The sequence below is a fragment of the Octodon degus genome, unplaced genomic scaffold, assembly GCF_000260255.1.
Source record: "Octodon degus isolate 3935 unplaced genomic scaffold, OctDeg1.0 scaffold00197, whole genome shotgun sequence".
Lineage (NCBI taxonomy): Eukaryota > Metazoa > Chordata > Mammalia > Rodentia > Octodontidae > Octodon > Octodon degus.
The window spans coordinates 4,243,193-4,253,011 of NW_004524773.1; the positions used below are offsets into that span (position 1 = coordinate 4,243,193).

The following is a 9,819-nucleotide window of genomic DNA, read 5'->3' on the forward strand; positions in this document are numbered from 1 at the left end:
CTTGGCAAGCTCGAGGGCCTGAGTTCAATCCCTGGTTCTGCAGAACACAAAACAACAACAACAAAAAAAAGTATATGGCAGAACTGAGCATAGGGACTCATGTCTGTAGTCTTGGCTTACAGGGAGGCTGAGGCAGGAGAATCACAAGTTTGAGCTCAGCCTTAGAATCTTTGTGATATAATGAGAATGTATCACAATTTAAAACAAAGAAAAAATAAACTTTTAAAAAAGGATAGGAATGTCGCTTCACACATCATCCTAGTGTGAAGGCTCTAGGCTTAATCCCTAGTACTTCAAACAAACCAATAAGCAAAGTACATGGCAGAATTTGCACAGTCCTATGTAAATGCTACACCATGTTAATAGAAGGCGTCAGAGCATCTGCAGATACTGGTGTCTGTGGGGCTCCTCGAACCAAGTCCCTGTGGATACTGAGTGCTGAGTATCTATTTGATTCAGACCCCGAGCTCTTAACTACGTTACAAGTCTGTGTGCTGTGTTTGTATCCCAATCAATATATTCCCTGTGACTTTTTGCCATTTTGCACATTATTGGTAGAGAAATCCTCCCCAAGAAGATATAAGAGAGGTAAAGTCACTCACAGATCACCTCCAGCCTGAGGGGGTGACTCCTGCTGGAACTGACTGCGTTGGAGACCTCACACTGATACTCCCCAGCATCTTGTCTCTTGACAGGGTCAATGGTGAGGATGCTGCTGCTCTGGGACACCTTCATGCTCTCTGTGAGCTGCAGTTGCTGGTCATTGAAGAACCACTGGATGGAGATTCCAGTGTCATTTGAGAGACAGGTCAGGACCACAGAGCCCCCTTCTTCCACTGTGGTGTTGCTGGCTTCGATGATGGGTTGCTTCACCACCTCTGTGGACAGAGGAGGGAATTGACTGAATGTGGGGTCCTGGGGCCCAGCTGTGCCCTTTCCTCAGATATTCAGCCAATTCTGGGCCACAGTGGGCTCTGTAAGGTGACTCGGAGGACAGCCCCGACCCTCAACAGAGATTGCACACCTTGGTTTGGGTGACATTAAGGAGAGGGGTGCACCTCCTTCTCCACCCCATGCACCCAGGGGCCCTTAACGTTTCCTGCACATCTCAGAAGGATCCACATATCCGAAGGATCCTTAGTGTGATGCCCAGAAATCAGACTGTAAGGTAGAATAATTGTAAGGTAGAATTGTAAGGTAGAATAATTTTTCCTACTGACATTAAAAAAAAAAAAAATCAAGAAAGCAGGTGGTTGAGGTAGGAGGATCATCATAATTTCAAGGCCAACCTGGGCCAAAAAGTGAGCTCAAGGCCATCTGGAGCTGCATAGTGAGACACTGTCTCAAAAAAAAAAAAAAAAAAAAAAAAAAGGGGAAAGAAAAGAAAGGGAAGGGAAGGGAAGGCAAGGGAAGGGAAGGGAAGGGAAGGGAATAAAAAAGAGAAAAAAATAGGGGAATAGGGCACCAGGGAGACAGTTCAGTAGAATAAGCACTTCCCTGACAAGCGCAAGGACCTGAGTCCAACCCCTGAGTTAAAAAAAAAAAAAAAAGAGAAAAATTAAGAAACTAAAAGCAGAGAAATGTGTGAGGGTCAGGGAACTGGATCTGCAGAGCAAACCTGGGCTGAGTAAAAGACAAAAAAAAAAAGGCTACTCTGGAGAGGGCAACATGGGCTATCATGAGAAAAAGCCAGGACAGCGTCCCATTGACTTCTGCATGATGTCTTGCAGTGCCCTCTGTGACAGAAAAAGTTGAGGTCCCTCTACCCTGAAAAGCACGTCACTTTGGAAAAGACTTTTATTTCCTGGCCTGTGCATTACATACCACAGTGGAGGAAGGCAGCAGAGATAAATGGTCAGAGTGTTATTGAAAGGCTGACCTCATTCCCTCTACAAATACACCCCTTATGGCCCTGCCCTTTCCTCCAGCAGTGACTCCACAGTGAAGTCCCCAGGTCCCCAAGTGTGTAACACTCCCTTCTGTCCACAGTGCTTCACCAGCAGTTCTGTCCTCAGCCTCACACAGCTGGGACTTCAGAGCAGGACCAAGCTCAGGGGCATCTGCCCTGAGCTGTGCTTTCTCATTTCCTTACACGGTGGGTGGAGAGGCTGAGATGCCCTCTGAGGATCTGATTTAGGAGACTGCGGGCTACTTTTCCACCAGCCCAGCTAGAGCCAGAGCAGAGCTGGGCACTGCAGCAGGCTAGAGCAGAGCTGGGAGCTGCTGAGGTCCTCCAAGGGGATTTCCATCTTTAATTTGGAGATAAGGACCTCAAAGATAGTTCAAAGGCCTAGGGGTTACTTCTGGCTCACAGAGGAGGTAAAGAAAACAAATGACAGAAGGGACGAGTGACAGAAAGAAGCTATTTGACCTCAAGGGCCCTCCCCTCTGCACCAAGGCACAGCCTTGATCTTAGCAAGGGCCCTCCCCCATCTGTGAATCTCTGCCCACTCCTAGGGGCTTTCAGGGATGAGAACCTGCTGTCTACATTCCAGGCTCAACTCCAGCTCAGCCAAGAGAAATCAGGGAAGTAAGGGGAGAGCAGTCTCAGGGAGCTGGCAGAATGCTCGGGGAGGCTGCAGGGTCCTTTGTATATACACACACGGGCTGGGAATCCACTTCTTTCCGCTATTTCCAGACCATCAAATGACCCCCCCCCCCCCCCCGCCAAGAGCTTGGTGCTGCTGGTCCAGGGTCCACTTACCAGCTACTATAACAGTCTTCACTGTGCTCCTGCTGAGGCCAGTGGCAGAGTTATTAGCGAGGCAGGTGTAATATCCAATATTATTCTCAGAGATGTCAGGGATGTGAAGCTCCTGCGTGGACTGCAGGAAGCTCCCATTGAAAAGCCAGTAATACTGTGCAGCTGGGTTAGAGGCCGCATGGCAGGAGAGGTTGAGGGTTGTCCCTAGAGGGAAATAGGTCTCTGGGGGCAGTATGATAGGGTCATCCGGGCCATCTAAGTAAACAGAATAAAGCCATATGTGATGTCATTGCAGGGAAGGGGAAGCTCCTGGTGTGGAGAAGCCTGAATAGCTCTCTGCACCAAGTCACAGCCTTGATTTTAGCAAGTCCCAACCAGGTTAGAGTATAACTCAGTGGTAGAGCACCTGCCTATGATGCAAAAGGCCTTAGTTTCCATCCCCCATAGTACAGACCCAGAAAAAAAGTCCCAGTCATATCCCTCAGTGTTCACTGAGCCTCAATTTTCCCTGTTTTTCAATCACAGGTGGCTAATGAATCTCCACAGGTAGGAGAAGCCTGTCCCCTCCTGGTCTTGGCTGAAGGTCAGGCCTGTGTGGATGGCAGGGCCAGGATGGTGTGGTCAACACAAGCATCCAAGCATGAGGGCCTGCTTTCTGGACTTGAGAGAGAGACTGAGTGGGCTGGTCTCCGCCTCTGACTGTGCTGATTGGAGGGTTAGCTGGGACCATGGGAGAATAGAGGTTACTCACAGTAAATATTCAGGGTGAATGGATCACTTCGGCTGCCACTCACTAAGTTCCGGTTTTCACACTCATAGGGTCCTGTGTCATTCCTTGTGACACTGAATAAAGTGAGAATCCTACTGTCATTAGACAGTTTCAGCCTATCACTGTCTTGAAGGCTCTGACCGTTTATCCACCACAGGTAGGTTGTGTTCTGAGTCTCAGGTTCACATGTTAATACTACAGGTTCCTCACCCTCCACAGGGCTGGAGTTGTTGCTTGTGATGTTGGGTTTGGGTAACACCACTGTGAAGAAAACAGAAGATTGCACTATGTGACATCTTTGATCTGGGCAAAGGCGTTTTCATCAGTTGAGCTCTCTCATTTCTCTGCCAACTTGAGTCCTTACAGCAGACAGGAGTGTGTCTCACAGGCAGAGGACCGAGGACCTGAGCACCCAACCAAGAGGCAGCCTGTGATTTGTCTGGGAAAAATACAGGCTTTGTTATGCATAAAATAAACCACAATAATTGCCATGGATAGACGCCAGCACCTCTTCTGGCCTCGCTGTCAGCCCCTGGTTTGCCTTGGCTCCTGTGGGTGCTGAGCCCCTGCAGCTGCCCAGTACTCCACTCTTCAGCCCAGGGTGTTTTGTCTGGGGTTTGTTCTGCCAGGCTGTGCTAGAGACAAGTCCTGATGGACCACCACTGTGCTCAAGCCTAGAGAAGACCCCAAGCCTTGTTGCAGTATCATTGTGTGTACAGAAAACACACAGGACAGGGACAGCACCAAGCCTTCAGCTCACTGGCCAGCCTGAGGCCATCATATGGGGAGCGGCTTCTGGGGGGTTCACTGGAGACTGCCATGAGTACACGTGCATTGGATGGGCTATGAAGTGGGAGGGGACAGACTTTAGAGAGCTGGATCACTCTCTTGTCCTTGTCTCTAATGTCCTCCACTATAGTAGAAGATGAGGACCATGTGAGTTTTAGGGTTACAATTTTAGAAGTTAAATTTCTGCTGTATGGGAAAATTGCCATTTCTACCCATGATCTAAGTCTAATTCCAGAAAGAAATATTTCTCTAGGAGAACCAGATGATCTTACGCCAAACTCTGAAGACTTTCAGGATTACTTCTGAATCAGAGTTCCTGAGGTCAGTTTGAAATCAGCCACCCCTAGTGGGAGATTTGTGAGCCCTGCTGTGTGGGCAGACCTTGTCAGAGAGGAGGCCTGAGGCATCTCTCTTACAAAGAAGGCCTGACAGCAAATTCCAAGAGAGTGTGCATCATATTAGGAAATACAGAAGTCTGTGCTCCCTATTGCTGGGAATGGGGCACTATAGGCAGAAACCCAAGCACCCACATAAAATTCCTGCTGGCTTTTCTTTTTGTCCCCAGGAATGACAACTGGGGTTTTATTCACTTCTTCCAGATCACACATAGTCTCCTAACATGATGACTGAGTCTTCCCCTCAGTCATCACAATGCTGATGCATCTGACCATGTTATGGGACACACCTGTGATCCTGGTGTTGCCGTTGGGGCACAAGTTGTGAGACACAGGCAGGGAGCCCTTCAGACAGTACTTGTCAGACCACCTTCTCCACAGGGAGACTAGGGGGGCTCTGAAGAGATGTGAGCCCCCCATTGGGAGCAGGACAGAGTTGAGAGTAATATGGGTAGCCAAGCCCAGGCCTCTAGGCCTTCAATTCTGTCCTTCTGCCTGTGAACCCCGGCTGGATCAGCACAGAGGACAAGCTTGGGCCTTGCTTGGGTCCTGTGCTACCTACTGGCACTATGGAAGGAAAAAGCCCCTGAGCAGGACACAGGGAAGGCTCACCCACAGATGGGGACACTGCCTCATGACAGAGCCTTAGAGGATGGGCTGCTCTTATTTCTGTGACCTTTTGTACTGCCCAGCAGGGTGGACTTCGCTCCACATGTTAGTAAGAGGTAGTAGAACCATATGCCATCAGTGAGGGAGGAAAGCATGCAGAGCCCATGGGCGCTTGTGGCCTGAACTGATGGGGAGGAAGTCGAGGGCAGGAAGAGGGAAAGAGCAGAAATAGCTGTTGCATAGAGCCACGCAGTGTCTGTGGTTTCAAAAGCACCAGACACCAAGATTCCCACAGCTGCCTCAGAACCAAACAACATTCTGCGAAGGCTTCCCACAGACAAGCATTACTAGGGTCACTGTGTGAGGTGACTCCTAGTGTGGCCTTAGGAGCAGGTGACTAAGGAAGACAGGAAAGATTTCAGACTCTAAAAAGGTCAGGCTCCTACTGTGGCTGGAACTTTCAAGGACGCTGTGTGGGTCTCTCAGTCTCTGAAGGGGTTGGGCCACTCCTTCCTTCACTGATTCACTCACTCACTGCTCATTCTTCCCTTCAGTCATCACAACACTATTGAATTGGCCATAATTGGGCAGGCTGGTTTCATGATGTAGTGGGGAGTGAGACAGCAAAGCCCTCTCCTTTATACTTCAGCAAAGTGATTCTCAGCACACCAGGAAAGATAGGATACGAAGCCTAGTGAAGGAGGCTGTGGATCTGTTGCCTCAGGAGGAAGCCCCAGACATGGTGCTGAAGCAGCTGATTTAATTCTAGAGGAAGAATTGACTACTTCTACATTTGGTCTTTCTGATCCAACCACACTCTGTCAGCTAGTAAGGACCAAGGTTAAAAAGCACGCATCAATAACAGATACCAACAAATCTTCCCAGGTAGAGATCACAAGGCTGAGTTTACAAAGCTATGTAATGCCTGTGAAGTGCACCATGGGCTGTGTGACCCTGGCCCAGCAACTGTATTTCTTTGTGCCTAAGCCTCCCTGTTATGGGATCCATGGGAAATGGAATCTTGTTTGTTAAGTTATTGATAAATCAACCAGAGATGCTTTCAGTTACCCACCATTAGCATACTCCATGCCTAATCAGCAATCTCATATTTGCCCCCAACACAGAATGACCTGGAATCTGGATGGACAGGGACTTTCAGGAATTTCATTCTCCTCTGTGCTTGCCCTGGGCACACTGAGCTTCTTGCGGGGTCTCCTAAGTCCATCAAGGGAGCTAATGCCCTGAGGTGCCTGTCACCTGTGTGCATATGCCAAGCCTCAAGAGAAAGAACTTCCAGGTGCCCTAACCCCGATGTGGCCCTTGGGTTGCTGCTCTGGTTGGTGAGCAGCTTTAGGGACACTTTGGTCCAGCCAGGCAATAAATTATTCCTCCCCATCATCTTTAATCAGTGGATCAAACTCTAACCCTGAGAAGCAGCTCCCCACAGCCACATGTAGTGAGGAGCTGAGGACTAAGCTCTGAGGCAGGGGCTCAAGGGACTGAGACTCTTGTCGAGACCCAAGAGTCCCTCATGCCAGGCCCTGTCTGGGTTCCTCAGAGGCACTCTTGGGGCTGTGCTAACAGGAAGGGAGTTGGGGGAGGCATGGAGAGGATCTCCCTGGATCACATTAATCCACCCAACTCTCCTTCCTGTGCTGGGTGGGTTCAGGTAGAGGACTCCAGTCTGCTGAAGTTTACTCCACTGCATGTGTCCTGCACACCATGCCTAATGTGCAATTGGGGACATGAGGTGACAGGGTTGGGGGACACAATCTAGGACGGACAGTTTTGTGTGAGCATGAAGGGGAATTTACCCCAGCCCACACCCAGAGGTCATGGAGAACTCACGGAGTACCCGGAATTGTCCAAAAGCTTCAACACTCAGATAATCCTCCTTAATGATGTGTAGGGTGTAGACTCCTGAGTCCTGCAGGGTGAGGTTCTTGAACAGCAGGGATCCGTTGTGGTATATTGTCTCTCGGTTGCTGTATGCAGGACCGTGAGTGGCAGTGCTAGTTTCTACCACATATGCTGCAATCTCTTTGGTGGACTCAGACCTGTCACCTTTAAACCACTTATAGACTCTACTGTTCTCTGGCAAATTCTTGGCAAGTAGAAGAACATCTCCCCCTTCAGCAGCATAGAAAGGCACAGATTCAATGGTAACCTGAGCAGCGGTCGGTGGGGTCCAGGAGGTTAAAAGTGAGACTGGGAGAGAGAGAAATTCATTAATGCTAGAAAAAAAGAAAAAATATATATTGGATGGCCATGTTTTCCTTGCTTAGTGTTAATGGTGTGTGTGTGTGTGTGTGTGTGTGTGTGTGTGTGTGTGTGTGTGTGTGACTGGGCTGAGGTCAGCAGCAGCACCCTTCTGTGCCCCTGAACCTGTCATTCCCTGTTTGGAGCCCTCTTCCCTAGCTGTCCGCGCGGTCTCTGCTCGCTGCCCTCTGGTCCTGCTCTCACTCTGGGCACCTGGGCAGCCGCCTTCTCTGACCCCTCACAGACAGAGCTGGGTCTTTCATTCCTCTCCTTTTCCTGCTTTCTTCCCTCTGTAGCCCTTGCCAACGCCTGACTTCCGCTCTAGCTGGCCTTGCTGGCGTGTTTACCTCCCACTAGGCCCAGGTCTCTGTGAGCCCAGGCTCCTGTCAGCTCTCCTTTGGAGCCCAGGGTCAGGCACAGCCCCAGATACCTGTGGATCAATGAGCCAGGCCTCCCAATACCTAATACCCCAGTCACGTTTTTCTTCAGAGAGTCACCCTGAACTTGTGAACCTGAGTTCTCACAATGCTGTGCCCTGCCAGGTGTGGTGACCCCGGCCTATAATCCCAGCACCTGGTGGCTGAGGCAGGAATTCTAATCCAGCCTGAAATGCACTGGGAGTCCCTGTGTGAAAAAACAAAACAATTGCCTAATATTGACTAAATCACATGAGAGAAAAGTAGAGCTTTTCATCCTCCTGTTTTAGTTCCCATCCCCTGAGGGATTCTATGCCTCTGTAATCCCCTCCCCTCAGGCTCCTCACAGAAACCTCTGTCCACTCAGTGTGTTATCCTCTTCATGGACCTCATCAGTAGCTATGTGTTCATCTTCCCCTGTCTCCCTCAGGGACTGTCCCCTCTCACCTGCAAGCAGGAGGCCCTGCCAGGGAACAAGGCCTCTGTGGGAAGTGGCTGAGCAGGGCTCCATAGTCTCTGCTGCCCGCTCTGTCCTCCCTCCCTGAAGAGCTGCTGCTTCAGAAAGGCTGCCCTGCAGGGCTGCTCAGCTCTGCTGTCCTTTCTCCTCTGAGCTGAGCCTCCTCCCAGCCCTGGGCACGCCTCTATCATGTGACCGGGGTGGAGTCTGTCTAGGAAGACTCTCCTCTCCTACCCTAGACCCTGCTTTCCCTGGGTCTCCTGCTCTGTGTTGTTTTGAGGACAAAGCTGTTGGGGTCTCTGTCACTAAGAGAAGGACAGGCTCACTCCCTGACTGTCCTGGCCTTGGGGCTGTCCACACCACATGGAGATGCTGGGGTTCCTAAATACAGGGATCCAGGAGTGTTTGCCATAGAAACTTAGCTGGGCACCCAGTGTTTCCCAAGTTCTTGTGTGCTCTGTGAAGGTAGAATTCACTACCAGGGGAAAGGTCCTAGAGATGGCTGTAGGAAAAAGAGAGCCCGGATGAATGATACCTGGTGTAGGGACTTGCCCTGTATCTCTGGGGTCACCAGCGGGGTCTCTGATGAGATGTCCCAGCAGGATCTGAAGCTGTGGGTGGGCAGGATGGATATAACCCTCATGTCCTACGGAGGAAGGAGTGTGTTGGGGGAGGTGAGTGGCATTGGGCACCACTGTCCTTGGGGACAGATTTCCGGGACAGCCCCTGTGTCTACATGTTTCTGCTGTAGGGGGACATGAGGTGTGGTCATGTCCCCCCATTGAATTGCTTGGCCTCTGTCCTCTGCCCAGCTGAGTTAACCCTTCTGTTAACTCTAGGTTGATGCCAGTAAGGAGTGGTTCAAACAAAACCGAGCGCCAGGAAGAAGTGATGGGACAAGAGGACATGCAGGAGGGACTCAGAGAGCTCTGCTGTGGCCAGGGATTGAAATCGGGCAGCATGTGCACAAAGCCAAAACTAAATTCACTTTGTAGACACTATTTTCTATAGTGTGGACTGAGTATTCTGATGTCGCCCCCTACAGGTCAGATGAGACGTACAGCCAGTGTCATGTGCTGCTTGAGGGATACAGTGTAATAAGTTTTCCAAGAGGTAAATGCGCAATGCCATTTTTCTGTATAAGATACAGAAATAATTTTATGTACTAAATACATAAAATTAAAAAAAATCCACAGCTAATATCAGAGTTGGTGAAAGACTATAGATTTTTCTTGTATGACCAGAAAAATACAAAGATATCTGTATTCACTTCTACTTACTGTAGTATTAGACAGCCTAGCCAGAAAAAGGTAAGAAAAAGAAATAAAAGACATCCATATTAGAAAGAAATGAGCTTTGGGCCTGGGAGATTGCTCAAAGGAATAAACACTTCCCTGGCAAGTGCAAGGAGTTCCATCCCT

The 9,819-nt window shown here is 49.7% G+C and overlaps 1 protein-coding gene across 1 annotated transcript; it reads right to left on the minus strand.

Annotated features, from left to right (window-relative positions):
• Nucleotides 1-594: 594 nt before the first annotated feature.
• On the minus strand, nt 595-8,537 carry LOC105743969 (carcinoembryonic antigen-related cell adhesion molecule 1-like). Its single transcript, XM_012517614.2, has 5 exons — nt 8,389-8,537; nt 7,115-7,474; nt 3,456-3,734; nt 2,705-2,959; nt 595-878 (listed from the first exon to the last, which is right to left on the minus strand). Exons 1-5 carry the CDS (start codon nt 8,450-8,452, stop codon nt 595-597), a joined length of 1,242 nt encoding a protein of 413 aa, XP_012373068.1. The 5' UTR covers nt 8,453-8,537.
• Nucleotides 8,538-9,819: the final 1,282 nt, after the last annotated feature.

Excerpts from the sequence above, each read along its gene's own strand:
- LOC105743969 (XM_012517614.2), bottom strand. The coding sequence starts at position 8,452 with ATGGAGCCCTGCTCAGCCACTTCCCACAGAGGCCTTGTTCCCTGGCAG. Across the intron at positions 3,735-7,114 it reads TGGACAATTCCGGGTACTCC|TGGTGTTACCCAAACCCAAC; the intron begins GTGAGTTCTCCA and ends TTTTCTTCACAG. Across the intron at positions 2,960-3,455 it reads ATTCACCCTGAATATTTACT|ATGGCCCGGATGACCCTATC; the intron begins GTGAGTAACCTC and ends CTGTTTACTTAG.